At 33.6% G+C, this 16,268-nt stretch overlaps 3 protein-coding genes across 3 annotated transcripts; all 3 read left to right on the top strand.

The window, feature by feature from the left end:
* Window positions 1-1,487: 1,487 nt before the first annotated feature.
* On the top strand, window positions 1,488-11,706 carry LOC107410561 (vacuolar protein sorting-associated protein 41 homolog). The gene is made up of 19 exons (XM_016018003.4): window positions 1,488-2,080; window positions 2,720-2,986; window positions 3,069-3,248; window positions 3,388-3,648; window positions 4,658-4,790; window positions 4,878-4,968; window positions 5,617-5,719; window positions 7,408-7,511; window positions 7,602-7,695; window positions 7,794-7,949; window positions 8,034-8,096; window positions 8,270-8,335; window positions 9,009-9,209; window positions 9,445-9,522; window positions 9,595-9,714; window positions 9,845-9,925; window positions 10,044-10,129; window positions 10,742-10,823; window positions 10,915-11,706. Exons 1-19 carry the CDS (start codon window positions 1,796-1,798, stop codon window positions 11,341-11,343), a joined length of 2,880 nt encoding a protein of 959 aa, XP_015873489.1. The 5' UTR covers window positions 1,488-1,795; the 3' UTR covers window positions 11,344-11,706.
* Window positions 11,707-13,003: 1,297 nt separating this feature from the next.
* LOC132799631 (uncharacterized) lies at window positions 13,004-14,124 on the top strand. The gene is made up of 4 exons (XM_060811943.1): window positions 13,004-13,291; window positions 13,521-13,707; window positions 13,789-13,922; window positions 14,008-14,124. The coding sequence occupies exons 1-4, from the start codon at window positions 13,004-13,006 to the stop codon at window positions 14,122-14,124; spliced, it is 726 nt and encodes a 241-aa protein (XP_060667926.1).
* On the top strand, window positions 13,999-15,523 carry LOC107410545 (uncharacterized). Its single transcript, XM_060812436.1, has 5 exons — window positions 13,999-14,120; window positions 14,246-14,859; window positions 14,943-15,022; window positions 15,126-15,175; window positions 15,280-15,523. The coding sequence occupies exons 2-5, from the start codon at window positions 14,494-14,496 to the stop codon at window positions 15,423-15,425; spliced, it is 642 nt and encodes a 213-aa protein (XP_060668419.1). The 5' UTR covers window positions 13,999-14,120; window positions 14,246-14,493; the 3' UTR covers window positions 15,426-15,523.
* The last annotated feature ends 745 nt before the right edge of the window (window positions 15,524-16,268 follow it).

Raw genomic sequence — 16,268 nt, 5'->3', positions numbered from 1 at the left:
TAAACTAGTATATACGAAAGGATTGAAATAGACTAATTTCATACACGACTAACAAATCAAATTCCCCCCAAAAAAAAAAAAAAAACTTTTATAGCATTGGAAAAACATAATCCAGGTTCCAATCTAAATCACAAAAAACTTCTATATCATTATAATAACATAATTTAAATTCCTATATAAAGTACGTTATTCATAAAACATAAAATAAAAATATTATCTAATGTGATGCACACTATTTAAAATTTTATAACTTAACCAATAAGACACCTACATCTAACAAAAATTTAATATTGTATAGATATTAGATTTGATTTATTTGGATTGGTTATTTTGAAAGATAAAAATCAATAACCGATTCAATTTAATTGTATTTTAAAATTTTCAATCCACTCAAATCCAATCAGATTGGATTGATTATAATTTTATACATCTCTAATTATATATGCACTTTTAGGCTCGAGAGGACAATGTGTGATCTTAGGCTAATTATTTATTATGATTGAAGGTGGTATCCCGCTGACACCAAAAAAATGAAAATGGCATTGTTAGTGCAAAAATTACACATGGTTACACAATTTTTTGATTGTACAGATTTACTTATATTTTTAAATTTAAAGACAAATGGGAATATCTTAGAGGCTTCAAAGAAAAAAAAAAAAAAAAAAAGACATGCATTGATGTACATGGAGGCTTTTTAAACAGCTATATGAATTTTAAATAATTTGTAAATTTTAAAGATTCGGGTTGAAATAATAGCCACTTTTTTTTTTTTTTTTTTTGATATAAAGATTTTGGAATCAACATTTTTCTTCTTGAAAACTCTCTTCAAACATGGATTTTATGATTTTACCCTTATTATCATATTTATAAAACTTTTTTTTGAATAAATCATATTTATAGAACTTGACAAATATTTTGTCTGCCTAAAAAAAAATTAAAAACCGCTTTGGAAGTTCTTCCTATGACCCTTCCATGTGAGCATAGGACAGCGAATGCCATTAAAAACCTCTTTACATCATAACAAAATAAAATATTTACAAACAAACAAAACTAAAATTAAATAGGAAAATATAATAACAATATATATACGATTTACTAAATGATTTTCCTTTATTAAATGATATTTTTCTTTATCCCTCATTATTAAAAAAACAAAATTTTAAACTCAAAATGCTTATTTTATCTAATCTTATCCGTTCTAAAATTAGAAATTAAAACAAAGAAACTAATATGATAAATTACTTAACAAATTAAATTCTATCATATTGGGGATAGACTGACAAGTATTCTTCGTTGAGAAGCTTCCCACAAATATGATGTCCTTTTTTATATTTTTATTTTATTTTAAACATTATGATAGTGATGCCAAATGAGTCATTGACCTTAAGCCTGAATTTTCATGTTATCAAAAAAGCAAAAGAAAAAAAAAAAAAGAGAGAAGAAAAAGAGTGAAAAAAATAGTAAAGAGTTGGCACTCCATCATTGCAGACCACAACTTTTGTTGTGTTGCACATTAATACTTTATAACTCACCCACGACAACTACCGTTTCCAAACTAAAGAAAAAAAAGAAAAAAAACAACAAAAATATTCCTCATCCATCATCATCGTCATCGCCAAAACGCTGCGTTTCGCTTCTCTCTCTCTCTCTCTCTCTCTTCTCTTCTTGTTCTTCCCTCTGCAAACCCGAAACTCGGAACAGATCTCTCGCATTTCATTTATTTGTTTTTTTAATAATTATTTTATTTAGTGTTTTTTCCTTTTTCTGCGAAACGAGCCGCAGGAAGTACATACAGATGGCTCCGATTCCAACGGAGAACGGCGTAGAAGGAGACGATGAGAGAGAGGAAGAGGAGGAAGAGGACGAAGAAGAGGAAGAAGAAGAGGAAGAAGAGGAAGAGGACGAAGAAGAAGAGGAAGAGGAAGAAGAGGAGCCGAGGCTTAAGTATCAGAGAATGGGAGGTAGCGTCCCTGCGCTTCTTGCTAGCGATGCTGCTTCATGCATCGCCGTAGCTGAGCGGATGATCGCGCTTGGGACTCATGGTGGCACCGTTCACATTCTGGATTTTCTTGGGAACCAGGTGACGATCAGCTTGTTGTTGCTGGGTTTGTGTGTTTGAATATAGTTTTTAATTCGCTTAGGTTATTTATTTATTTATTTTTTTGTGTGAGTTTTTTTGATCGAGTTTTACTTTGAATGTGGAAATTGGCTTTTATTATTTTTTTTATTATTGTTAAATTTTGTGCCCTTTTGATTTAAATTTTCATTGATATTTGAATAGAAATCTGATATAAGAGCATGCAACCCTTTTTTTTTTTTTTTTTTTTTGGGGGCCTTAAATTAGCTGAAAAGAAAAACAGGGTTAGGTAAAGTTTAAGTTTTTAAGTAGTTTCTTAGAGTTACAGATTGGAATTTGGTTTACACAAGTCTCGTTATTGAGTTTGACCTTACAATTTCGTCATAAATTTATATGGAAAAATTGGTTTTTTATTTATTTATTTTATTTTATGTTTTTAAGCTTGAGAAAAAAATAAATAAATAAATAAAAGAGTTTCATATTTGTCATGTCGTTGGTTTTTGTACATATGAATTCTATTTATTAAGTTCTACCAAATAAAAAGAACTGTAGGAACCTGTTAATCAGAGATATTCATTAGTTTGGTTTGGTTTCTTATATGCTAAGGAGGCAATCATATACTTTGCTTGGTTTTTATTACAGGTGAAGGAGTTTGCTGCTCATACTGGTGTGGTAAATGATCTTAGCTTTGACACAGAAGGTGAGTTTATAGGGAGCTGTTCAGATGATGGGTCTGTTGTAATAAACAGTCTTTTCACTGATGAGAAGCTGAAGTTCGAGTATCATCGCCCCATGAAGGCTATTGCTTTAGATCCAGATTATGCAAAATCATCCAGAAGATTTGTAGCTGGTGGTTTGGCTGGACATCTATATTTTAATTCTAAGAAATGGCTTGGCTTTCGTGACCAGGTTATTTCCTGGACCACTGATTTACAATCAAAACTTTCTTGCTGTTTAACTTTTTCTTAAAACTAAAAAATTTATCTGTTAGGTTTTGCACTCCGGTGAAGGTCCAATACATGCTGTCAAATGGAGAACAAGTCTTGTTGCTTGGGCAAATGATGCAGGGGTTAAGGTTTATGATGCTGCCAATAATCAACGTGTTACATTTATTGAAAGGCCACGAGGAAGCCCTCGCCCTGAGCTTTTGCGTCCCCACTTAGTTTGGCAGGTTGGTAAAGGAGTAACATGGAGTCAGTATTTAAGTGCATATGATATGCTGGTGCAACCACATTTTTCTTAATCTTGTAATTGACATAAATATGGTTCTGTTTGCATGCTATTGCTCATTATCTTTTCATCACATCCAGGATGATACGCTCTTGGTCATTGGCTGGGGAACATCAGTCAAAATTGCATCAATCAGAACAAATCAGAATAGAGCAGCCAATGGGACATATAAGAATGTTCCCATGTCTAGTTTAAATCTGGTGGATATTGTGGCATCTTTTCAGACTAGTTACTTTATTTCTGGAATTGCACCCTTCGGTGATTCTTTGGTTGTTCTAGCTTATATTCCTGGTGAAGAAGATGGAGAAAAGGATTTTAGTAGCTCTATCCCATCACGGCAGGTATTATCTCCTCAAATTCTAGGATATCTCTTGTTTATGGTGCCTCAACTTTTTAAAACTGCTATTGAAGCTTTATCCCAATTGAAGAGAGAGAGAGAGAGAGAGAGAGAGAGAGAGAGGGAGAGAGAGAGAGGGGGGGGGGGGGGGGGGGGAGCTATTATTGAAGCGTAAGTGTTGAGGAAAGGAGTTCATACTGAAAATGAAACATTTATGCTGGTCTTTGCCTTACGTCCCATCATGGCAGGTATTATCTCCTCAAATTCTAGGATATCTGTTGTTTATGGTGCCTCAACTTTTTAAAACTGCTATTGAAGCTTTATCCCAATTGAAGAGAGAGAGAGAGATGGGGGTTGGGGGGGGGGGGGGGGGGAGGGAGAGAGAGAGAGAGAGAGAGCTATTATTGAAGCATAAGTGTTGATGAAAGGAGTTCATACTGAAAATGAAACATTTATGCTGGACTTTGCCTTACACCTAGATAGTAGAATAATGCTATAAACTTGTAGGGCTTATTAACGTTATAGAGGTCCATCTCTCTTATTAAACATTGTGAAATTGCATTTTTATCATCTCACCTACTTGTTAGTGTGCTTTTGTTAAAACCTTTTTTTTTTACCCCCTTATTCATCCAGTTTTATGAATAAGGGTGGTTGCAAAATTCATGCATCATTATTGGTATCTCTACTGTTTTCCAAATGGAGCTTATCATCATAATTAATTCCTCATAGTCAATTGTCATGATCAGGTTTCTTGGTTATATGTCAGAGTACATAACTATAAGGTTATTAATTCAGTTCGTTTCTAACATCTATGTCAGTTTGCCATTATGTTTCACTCTTATATCTATGGTATGCATGTATCTCTATCCTTGGGAAAACAACTTGATAGGATTGAATTGAAGAAAACATCCTTTTACTGTATAATTTTATTGTAAGCCAGAATGTGATTGTGATGTCCTTATAATGTTTGGAAAGCTTTTTTTATTTCTAATCTATTTAATCTGTTTAAGTAGGGAAATGCACAGAGACCGGAAGTGCGTATTGTGTCATGGAATAATGATGAGCTTTCAACAGATGCCTTACCAGTACATGGATTTGAGCATTACAAGGCAAAGGACTATTCCCTTGCTCATGCCCCATTCTCAGGTTACATGTTTGTTGTTTAAATTTAAGGTCAATGTATAGTAAGTGTTTTCATCTGAACTGTAGTAGAACCTTTTTATGTGAATCTAGGTAGCAGCTATGCTGGTGGTCAGTGGGCTGAAGGTGATGAACCACTATACTATATTGTTTCCCCGAAGGATGCAGTCATTGCAAAACCCAGGTCAGTATCCTCTCATTTTGTTTTAGTGGCTTCTTTATGGGTGAATGATATTTGTAAATTCACTGTATGTTCAGTTTATCATAAATGCATATCTACAAATTTGGCTTTTATGACCTAGAACTTCTACTTTGGTCCTGAAGACCAAATCAAATATGAACAGTCTGGATTATATTTGGTCAGTTTAGTGACCAATTCTATGTTTGGTTTAGAAAGTTGATACCAATATTTGGTCAGTTTAGTGACCTAATACCTTGTTGACCTCAAAGCAATGCATCCAAGCGGGTATGAAATGAAGGGTAGATTATAATGGTTAGCTAGGCTGTTATCAAGTTAGAATCAATTGGCCCTTAAAAGCACTTTTCAAAACATTGCTCTTCATCCATTCCCAACTTTTGCTTGTCAATAATTTTTAATGATTTATGCATTTTTTATACTAAAAATTTATTCTGGGTATCTAGCCAGCAGGTGTTTATTTAAGGATGCTTTCAATGGATTACTTTCTCTATATCATAAGGATGAGAATCATGATAATGCATCTATTTGCAACATCTCTAAATTGTTTGGGCTTCTCCCCTTTTTATTTGTGTGTTTACTTTTTAATAATATTACTAATATCTGCATATATACAAATGTTGCATGTAAAATTAGGGATACTGAAGATCATATTTCTTGGCTTCTTCAACATGGATGGCATGAAAAAGCTTTAGCTGCTGTTGAAGCTGGCCAGGGACGAAGTGAACTCCTGGATGAGGTATTTTGAAATCATTCTGTTTGTAGAACCACATTATTTGCCAATCTGGATATGTTTATATCTGTAACTTTTATCCCTTGATAAATAACACGGAGTGGAGTTATGGTAGTCATTAGAAAGTTTCCCACCGCCGAAGTATATTAATTTGCTACTGGTTGTTTTGGCCATTTGGCCTAGATCTAGCATAGTATGTTTCTTTGTTAGTAAAGGTTAGCCACCCCTACCTTTGGATTTATCGGGTAGCATATTCTGTAAAAGTTTTAAGAATAGAATGTCTATTAGTTTAGCCATCTTCAAATCTTAGTATATTCATTTGTTTTCCTAGATCAGATGAACTGGTATTTTGAGATCCATAACAAGGAGTTGATTTTGAGCTCTTTGAAGCACTATGGATGTTCCTTTGCCTTTCTCTATCTCATTCTCAATTAAGTAGATGTTAAGTTACTTTCAGACTCCAATAATAGCTCATAGGACATTTTCCCAAAAAGCACGACCTAAAAGTCTCTCTCTTAAATGGTGTGTGCTGAGTTTGAGTAATCTATATTGATTATTATTTCAAATGTGACTCGATGTTTAGATTATGAAGTTAAACTATTATGGTTGGCTGAAGTGTGTTGGATTTTTCCTCTTTTAATTCAGTTTGCTAGTTTAGTTAAGGGGATAATTCAGGGAGGAATATTATTATGCATGGTTGTCAAAATGTGTATCTTACCATGTATCGTGTATGGTAAGATATGGTCATAATTTTATATAATGTATTACATATGTATGTCTTAGTGTTCCACAAGAATATATCGTAAAGATGGGGAAAAAAATGTTAGTCATAAAAGTGTTAAAAAGAAATGTTTATAATAAATTTATAATTGTGATTGAGAATGAAAGAAAAAAGATAAATTAAGAGGAGGATTATATAGTTTAAGCTACTTTTAAAAAAAATAATATTTCTTATTTTAGAAAATAGAAACACAATATGCCCTATAACAGATTCCTATTGCAACGCAAATAACACTTGTATTGCAACACAAATTGCAGACTTCTATTGCAACACAAATTGCAAATAGAGAACATATGAACTGGATAAAAGAAAAGCACATAAATTAAAGACCTGAAGCATTGCTTTATTTTTCTACGACTTTCTTTTTGTTTATTTCTTGGTGAAGCTGTATTTTATTTTTTGATGCTATGTGTATTCGTGAATCAGTGTATCAGATGTATCGGTCAATATTTTTGATACACCTAACGGTATCTAAGCTTTCTTTTGGGTTGTTTTGTACTGAAAGAAACAAGTGTGTTATAGACACCAAAATAGTGAAAAGTGTTAATATATTATTATTATTATTATTGTTATTTTGAAAGAAAAAGTGTCAATATATTATTAGTTGACATTCATATAAGTTTATAGCCTAAATATGATAAATGAACCCTTAAATGGATAAGTGGATTAAAACAATAAACCAATTAAATATTTATGTTATATAAATATGCCAACTAATAATATATTAACAAGTGTCACTTGTAAATATTAGTTGGTTAACTGTAGCACTACTAAAAGATTTTTTTTTTTTTTTAATTTTGTTTATGAATGTTTTTGTTACCTAACAAAAGAAAGAAAAAAGAAGAAGAAGGAAAAAAAGACTGCTGGGGGACTATCCAGCATGGTTTTTAAATTTTATCCACTATATCTGTAGGTTGGATCGAGATACCTTGATCATTTGATTGTTGAAAGAAAATATACTGAAGCTGCATCACTGTGTCCGAAATTGTTGAGAGGATCTGCTTCAGCCTGGGAGAGGTACTAATAGTTTTGTTATCCTTTTGCCAATTTTAGATGTAAGTGGACACAATTCTTTATTTGGTAATGCGCTTGGAACCTGTTCCACAGATGGGTTTTTCACTTTGCACATCTCCGTCAGCTTCCTGTATTGGTTCCATATATACCAACAGAGAACCCAAGATTACGTGATACTGCTTATGAGGTTTGTTAAGACAATTTGTTTTTGATCTCCATATTCAAATGTTCTCATGTGACTAGTGGCACTAGGGGATTACACTCTTCTTGTTTTACATGCTGCAGGTTGCTCTTGTAGCTCTGGCGACAAATCCATCTTTTCACAAGGATCTCTTGTCAACTATTAAATCTTGGCCTTCTAAGATTTATTCTGCATTGCCTGTTATCTCTGCCATAGAACCTCAGCTTAATACATCATCCATGACAGATGCACTCAAAGAGGTTTGAGAACAAGCTTTGTCTTGTGAACTTTTTGTCTTTTGATCACTGTGATTTTATTTACCATTGGTCCTTTCTCTATTTCAGGCATTGGCAGAGTTGTATGTAATTGATGGACAATATGAGAAAGCGTTTTCAATATATGCTGATGTAAGTGTTATTGATGTCAATTATCGCACAAAATGTTTATTCACAATTCAGCTGCAAACTAGATGTGTTATTTCAATTTTAGTGTCTTTGTTAGAATGTTTGTGTTAACGAAACATTGATTTACTATTCTGACATCCATTTGGTCATAACTTTTATTTGTTTGTAATTTTCAGCTTCTGAAGCCAGAGATATTTGACTTCATTGAAAAACATAACTTACAGGATTCTGTTAAGGAAAAGGTAAGTTGATTTTAGAACTGGTAAATTCTTAGACTTGGGTTATTATGGTGTTGTCTATTGCTCTGTAGATGTTATTTCATAAAAGAAACTTATGTCTCAATATTTTCAAATTGTTAATGCTTTTTTCTCTGTCAGAAAAATTTCAACCTTTAGAATTTCCAAAATGTGTAATAGGATTTAGGATCTGGCACTGTTAAAATGTTGTATTTTTTTATTCCACAAGATATTTTACAATGTCTTTTAACTCGGTAAAGCCTTTGAATGGATAGACAAATAGTCTCCTGTTTTCCTGTACCCAAGTTTGAGTTGGTATCTTTGCTTGTCACACATGTTTCGAGTTAAGAGACACAGGGAATCATTCCTTCCGGTCTTCTTTGGGCAAAGCATATGTTATATGCTCTATACCAAGAACATAAACTTGTTTGTGGAAGACGTTGACCTATGTTTAATTGCTCTTGGATGATGCAGCGACTAGATTCAGTGAAGTCTTTCACAGCAGGGTAGTCGCAACACCACCTGTAGGTTCCTTGTGGGAATTTGTGCATTCTTCACAATCTTCTTACAATGAAGATATTCCATTTTCTGGCTGTTATTTTCTTTTCCACCATGTTCTGCTCTTATTTTATTCTGTTATAGTAATCACCTCATTCTTGTCTTTCCTATGCTTCTGCAGGTTGTCCAACTGATGATGCTAGATTGCAAGCGTGCAGTTCCTTTATTAATTCAGAACAAGGATTTAATTACTCCATCTGAAGTAGTCTCACAACTTTTGAATGCGAGAAATAAGTGTGATATTAGCTATTTCTTGCATCAATATCTGCATTCATTATTTGAAGTAAATCCTCATGCTGGAAAGGATTATCATGATATGCAGGTATTAAGAAAGGCTGAAAAAGTTATGCACTTTTTCTCTATTTTAGTTTAGTGGTTGTGATGAAGCTACTAATACTTAATTGCCAATGCGATGATATAATTAGATGGTACTAGCTATAAAAAATGTGGTGATTAAATAGTTTAAATTTAAATTTATTTCATGCAAGTTGGGGATGGTATATGTTGTGTGTGTGCATGTGTCTAACTGATGCTATGCTCTTTGTTTTTTCTGATAGGTTGAGCTTTATGCAGAGTATGATCCAAAGATGCTACTTACCTTTCTTCGTAGTAGTCAACATTATACACTTGAAAAGGTGTGAACTGTTGTTGAATGGTTAACTATGATGATTGTCTAACATGAATTAACTCTAGAATTTAAATCTCAGGCATATGAAATATGTGTCAAACGAGACCTTCTAAGGGAGCAAGTTTTCATTCTTGGAAGAATGGGAAATTCAAAGCAAGCACTGGCTGTAACTATTAATAAATTAGGAGATATTGAAGAGGTAATTTATGTCTTCTTATCTAGGAAGAATTTGTTCTTAAACAGATAATTTTTTAAGATACTTAAAAGATTATTTCTTTTATTATCTTAAGTTTTTGGTGATGGAATAAGTTTCCTCATTTTGTATACAGGCGGTAGAATTTGTTACCATGCAGCATGATGATGAACTTTGGGAAGAGTTAATTAAGCAATGTCTTCACAAACCTGAAATGGTATGTTTCTGAAGACTGATCTGCAGCCTATAGTGTTTATGAACATATTTGGTAATTGATAGCATGTAGATATTCCATTTAAGTGCCTTGAAACTTGCTGGCTTCCAATAATTGTCAGGTGGGCATGTTACTGGAACATACAGTGGGCAATCTTGATCCTCTCTATATTGTGAATATGGTTCCCAATGGCTTGGAGATACCACGGTTAGTATGATTAAAGTATTTCTTTTCGAATTAATTTCTCATATACTCTCTTCTATCTTGAATGAGATTCTTGTTTTGCTAGCAAGTATAGTTTGAAATTAATAGTGCGATATATTTGTTTAATATTTCTCTGCTATTTGGACGGGACTAATTTTTTTAGCAAACTTAGTTTAATATTCAAACTCATGAAACTGGACATACTGAGATAGGGGGAGGGAAAGGAGCCATCATTTAATAAATTATTCATTGAACATAAACCTCACTGATGGGATGGAGGGAAAGGAACCTACTAGAATGCAATTGATTAGTTAATGAACTTAAGCCATATGCTTCAGGGTTTTTGCTCAAGCTTATCCCCAACCTGTTCTTGAATTGGCTTATTGTAAGCCACAAAAGCTTAGAAGATTGCCCAGGTTTTGTCCTTGATTACATAACCTATAGTATTGTTCTCTACTTCTATAGATTAAAAGATTTTTAAGTAAAATTAGATGTAACATATTTTATTTATATCTTTGAATTGAATTTTTCACTCAGGTATGGAACATTTTAAATCTGTATGTAGAGTACTTTTATGTTCTTTAATGAGAGGCATCATGTGATTCTCATTTTCAGGCTGCGGGATAGGCTGGTTAAAATCATCACTGATTACAGGACAGAGACGTCGCTAAGACATGGGTGCAATGATATCTTAAAGGTATTTGTTTCACATCCTGCTATCTGACTTGTATTTGATTGAAAAGAGTCCCAAAGTGAAAATTTTGACAATTGCTGTGATTGATAAATAGGCTGATTGTGTCAACCTCTTGGTTAAATACTACAAAGAGGCAAGACATGGAGTTTACTTGACCAACGAAGAAGAGGAAGCACGTGCAAAAAGGAATGACAGTAGGGCTTCTCAAGCGATAGAAAGAGCTTCAAGTGTGAGAACCATGGAGGTTAAGTCAAAAACTAGAGGAGGTGCAAGGTGTTGCATGTGTTTTGATCCTCTCTCCATACAAAGTGTATCAGTGATTGTGTTCTTTTGTTGTCATGCTTATCACATGACCTGTCTTATGGATTCCACATATACAAGCGGCAATAAGGGAACTGGATCAAAGGCTCCGGTAGCAGAATATGATTATGAGAATGGTGATGTGGATTATGATGAGGACGATGATAACCAATCGGGTGCCCCACGAATGCGATGTATCTTATGTACTACTGCTGCTAGTTGAGGGTCCAGCCATGCGTGCATGTGTGCATATGCATGTGTCCTTTCATTATTCATTATTTTTTGGGCGTGAATAGTGTGCGCAGGCATCTTATTTATCATTTTTCTTTGGATGTGCGTTAGTTGCCAATTGTTGTATTATATAATTTGCTGTAAGCGGCTTTTTTGTTTTGGTTTCATTCTGTTTTCTGAGCATAATTTTCATTGTTTTGCCTTTTTTCTTTTTTCTTTTTTTTCCCCTCATTTTTTTGGTGTGTATATGGGGTTCAATTTGTTTTGAGTTTAATATGCACCCAGCGTGCTATAATAACAGAGATAAGTGAATACTGTTGCAATTTCTAGGTGATGCAATGCTCTTCTTTTAACATTCTCTTTTGTTTTCTCTCTTCCCAAATGTTAAGCCAAGATAAGATATGATATCTTAAGCACTAAGTTGCTTGAGGAGATCTTTTGTTCTCTTTCTTCCCAAATGTTAAGCCAAGATAACATGTGACATCTTAAGCATTAAGTTGCTTGAGGAAATCTTGCATTGATATTTGTAAGGAATCTAGTAGAACATGAAATAATGTATTTCTGCATGTATGAAATATAGTTGATAAAGATTCTTTGATATATAATTTATAATTTATCTTATGGAATATTTTATTGTCTTGGTAAGCTAGAAAAATAATTTACCAAATGGAAAAAGAAGAAATAAGAATGAAAAAAAAAAAAAGGTGGGGGCGGTCAAGAGGGTGGATTTAAAGTTGAAAATGGAATGTTGAAGAAGGTGAGAATGGAAAGGGGTAAAGTTTGAATGGCTTATTGCCAGTAACCAAATGCCACCTAATAGATAATGAACTATGTACTTTATTAGTACTTTTAGAAATTTAATTGGGGACGGAAATTAAAAAAAATAAAATAAAATTTAGGGACGGTAAAAGAACTTGTGACGGAACTCTTTTTTTACCACATGAACCTCATATTATATGAGACAATGAATAAGTGGACCTTATAATTCACTGATTGTTTATTAATTAGGTATGAAAAATCAATTATTTCACTTATAAAACAAGAGAAAGGCTGAATTATAAAAAAAATTAATAAGCCAAAACTAATATACATGTAAATATCTCTCTTCGAATGGAAAGGGGAGCCAAAACCCTTGGTTGGGACCAATGAAAACACCCCAAAAGATGGTCTAGTTCTTTTGTTTTTATATTTTCTATCGTGTTTCTTGTTGACTATCGCATAAAGATCGGTTGCTTTGTGTAAATTGTCTTATTATCTTTGCCGTTTCTTTAAACTATTTTAGTATGATTCCAAAACCTGATGTGGCAGAAAATTGTAGGATAATATATGGAACTTATCAAATACAATTACTTTCTTCTTGATGTCATCGTATTAGCCGGTTATTACATTGTAAAATTCATATAGAATAGACTTTAACATATATTAAATTTTCACAACAAATTAAAACCTCATAAAAAAAAAACTGATTAATTCAAATATAAATCTCATAGCAATTTCTAATGTTTGCCTAGTTCCCCAGTTTTTTCATAGAATCAAAGGGAACCAAAATGCTACAAAAATTTTCACTACGGTTGCTAGCATTGCCTCTGCTGCTACTCATCATTCCAATATGTGCACCTGCAACATTTTCTCTCAGGACAGCAGGATTCGGAATGGCAAAAAGAATCATGACAATGAGCGAGCCTGGCATCAAACTCCCGCCGGAGTTTGTGACATACTTCTACACACAAACACTTGATCATTTCAATTACAAGCCAGAGAGCAATGCCACATTCCAACAAAGATACATAATGAATAACAAGTACTGGGGCGGGCCGAATGCTAGTTCGCCCATCTTTGTCTATACAGGTGATGAAGCCAGTATAACTGGTATTGCGGCTTTTGCTGGATTCATTGTTGATCTTGCTTCTCGTTTCAATGGCCTTTTGTTGTATATAGAGGTAAGAGTACTCTTTGAAAATACAAACTCTTAAAGGGCCCTGAAAAGTCCTAAATTAAGCAAGCATTTCAATGTCAATCTTATTGATCATGGAGATATGCTAAATTAATGACCATGTTAAAAACGGAGTGGCATTTAAAAAATGTAAATTAAAATGGCATTTTCATTGATTCTTGTTGGCAAGGAATTAAGTAAATGAAGATAAAAACTAGATGTTTATTCCATTGCAGCATCGCTACTATGGAGATTCAGTGCCATTTGGGTCCAAAGAAGAAGCTTTTCAAAATACCAGTACACTTGGATTCTTCAGCTCAACACAAGCTTTGGCAGATTATGCACAGCTGATTATAGATTTTAAGAAGAACATCTCAGCTGAAAGTTGCCCAGTTATTGCCGTTGGGGGGTCTTATGGTGGAAGTAAGTTACAGAATTTGATTGATGATCATTACTTGAAGTTTTGGTCAAAGCGATGATTTTGTTTCCGTTGGTAATATTCAGTGCTTGCATCATGGTTTCGTCTAAAATACCCACATATTACCATTGGTGCTTTGGCTTCTTCCGCTCCAATACTCTATTTCGATGACATTACACCACAAAACGGGTACCATGTCGTTGCCACTAAGGATTTTAGAGTAATAAACCAAACAACTCTCTTGGTTTTTCCTCAATCAGGCTGTCTTATTGATTGGCATTTCTTTTGTTGCCTAATGAAAACAGGATACCAGTGAGAGTTGCTACAATACAATAAGACAATCTTGGTCTGAAATTGACAAAGTTGCAGCTCAACCAAATGGGCTTCAGAATCTTACCAGTATTTTTAGTACTTGCGGGTGATCATAAATCTTTTATATCAAACTTCTCCAAATTCAAATATGCATTGTTGTAATCTTGGTTGAAAAATGAAAACTCACTTCTGCCATGCCTTTTTCCCCCCTTGAATGTTTCCATTTATTAGGTCTTTTAATTCATCAAAACAGCTGAAGAACTTCTTGGAATTCTTGTATACCTATTCAGCTCAAAATGACAATCCTCCTCCAAATAGTAAGGTCAGTAAGCTATGTAGTGCCATTGATGGAGCACCTGCAGGGACTGATATTCTACACAGGGTTGCTGCAGCTCTCAACGTTAGCATTGGCCTTTCTTGCAACCTTTTAATTGGCTACAAACCAAGCAATAAGAGTGAATGGACTTGGCAGGTATTTTATGTATTTATATGTTCATATATCGTCTGAATTTGAATCTGAACATAGCATATTAAAAAAGTGGTGCTCAGTTCCAAAAATTGGTAAGTTCTTGAGCTCCCATGTGACTATTTGTTGGCTTTCAATAGAAATTAATTACATTTTTCATCAGTTTATTACCATGATCAACAATGGTCTCCTGCTCCTTTTTAACTTTTCTTGTGTTTCAAAGACATGTACTGAGATGGTAATGCCAATTGGTTATGGTGCCAACGAGACAATGTTCCAATCATCGCCTTTCAATTTGAATGACTACATCAAGACCTGCCAAAATCTTTTTGGTGTCACCCCAAGACCTCATTGGATCACTACAGAATTTGGAGGTCATGTAAGCTCATCTGAAATCAACCTTCACCTGTTGTTTAAAGGCCAAGAAGCTCCACCATATAACATCTCATATATTGTTCTCAGGATATAAAATCAGTACTTGGAAATTTTGCAAGCAACATCATCTTCTCAAATGGACTGCGAGACCCATATAGTGCAGGAGGGTAAAGAACTGTACCTGTGCCTTTTCAATTCTTTTCACCTCTGTTTTGTTCTGGTTTCTGTCAACAAATTAATCTAATTCAATGCTTGTTCTTCCAACTCCAGAGTCCTGAAGAACATTTCTAGTACTGTAACAGCTGTATATACTGATAAAGGTATATATATGTGTGTGTCGTGTGTGTGTGTGTGTTACCTATCTTGATAGTGTATAAAATAGTTGGTATAAAATCATGATTGAGACTTTTTATTGTAATTCTAGGTGCACACTGCTTGGATTTGATTAATTCAACACCAGATGATCCTGACTGGCTGATCACACAAAGAGGCAGAGAGATCAAAATCATTGAAGTTTGGATTTCAGAATATAAAGCTAGGCTAGCTACTAACGCAGACAAACAGAACTGAATTTGATCTGAAGCAGGCTTAATTTGTCACTTGTTTTTCTTCTTCTTAATAAAACCATTATGAATGAATTATACCAGTACTCTTGTATGCTATTTCAAACCTTTGTTTAATCTGTCGCTTGCTTCATTTCTACCAAAAAACTTAAAACTTGTCAACTTTTTCAATATGTCAATCTCAATAAATTAAGATCCTCAAAAGACATGTTAATTTTTATAATGGTAGTGGCTGAATCCATTTTGGGGCATGATATGATATTGACTGGACCAAATCAATTAGGATTATGAAGTTGATTGTGCTTTTAGAATCCATGAAATTCAACTCCTCAGCTTGTATATGGGAAGTTCCTATTTTGCAATAATACTCATTCCTTCAAAGTAAAATTTTCTAAAAGCAAGCTCAAAATCATCTTTTTTACATGATTGTGTAGAGTTTATTTGGTAGTTTAAAAAAAAGAACAACATACCCTTGTATAGGCATATTAAAGGTTAAGCTGTGGAGATATAATGAATAAGTTTAAGATTCTACTACCTTGGTCAATTTTTTTTTTTCTCTAAATTTTTGTTTTCTGTTAGCTTTCCTTCTATACTGCAAAAATGGATAAAAAATTTCTCCGTCTCATGAATTTTTTAGGAATCTGTTTTTGAGTAAAAAAGAAAAAAGAAAAGAAAAGAAAAATCTCTTTTTGAAAAGCTCGCTTGTCTAATTACAACAATAATCTCTTTTTTACAACTCATCTTGTGATATTTATGTTTTTGTTTTGAAAGATTAAACATGCATGCATGATTAATATTGACTACCATTCATGATAATCATTTATAATAACAAAAAGAAGAGATAAAGGTC

The sequence above is a fragment of the Ziziphus jujuba genome, chromosome 10 (genome assembly GCF_031755915.1).
Source record: "Ziziphus jujuba cultivar Dongzao chromosome 10, ASM3175591v1".
NCBI lineage: Eukaryota > Viridiplantae > Streptophyta > Magnoliopsida > Rosales > Rhamnaceae > Ziziphus > Ziziphus jujuba.
The sequence above is the reverse complement of the archived record's forward strand: the minus strand, read 5'-3'. Positions and strand labels throughout refer to the sequence as shown.

Excerpts from the sequence above, each read along its gene's own strand:
- LOC132799631 (XM_060811943.1), top strand. The coding sequence starts at position 13,004 with ATGGCAAAAAGAATCATGACAATGAGCGAGCCTGGCATCAAACTCCCG. Across the intron at positions 13,292-13,520 it reads GCCTTTTGTTGTATATAGAG|CATCGCTACTATGGAGATTC; the intron begins GTAAGAGTACTC and ends ATTCCATTGCAG. Across the intron at positions 13,708-13,788 it reads TGGGGGGTCTTATGGTGGAA|TGCTTGCATCATGGTTTCGT; the intron begins GTAAGTTACAGA and ends GGTAATATTCAG.
- LOC107410545 (XM_060812436.1), top strand. The coding sequence starts at position 14,494 with ATGTATTTATATGTTCATATATCGTCTGAATTTGAATCTGAACATAGC. Across the intron at positions 15,023-15,125 it reads GACCCATATAGTGCAGGAGG|AGTCCTGAAGAACATTTCTA; the intron begins GTAAAGAACTGT and ends TTCCAACTCCAG. Across the intron at positions 15,176-15,279 it reads AGCTGTATATACTGATAAAG|GTGCACACTGCTTGGATTTG; the intron begins GTATATATATGT and ends TTGTAATTCTAG.
- LOC107410561 (XM_016018003.4), top strand. The coding sequence starts at position 1,796 with ATGGCTCCGATTCCAACGGAGAACGGCGTAGAAGGAGACGATGAGAGA. Across the intron at positions 2,081-2,719 it reads TGGATTTTCTTGGGAACCAG|GTGAAGGAGTTTGCTGCTCA; the intron begins GTGACGATCAGC and ends TTTTTATTACAG. Across the intron at positions 8,097-8,269 it reads CGTTTTCAATATATGCTGAT|CTTCTGAAGCCAGAGATATT; the intron begins GTAAGTGTTATT and ends TGTAATTTTCAG.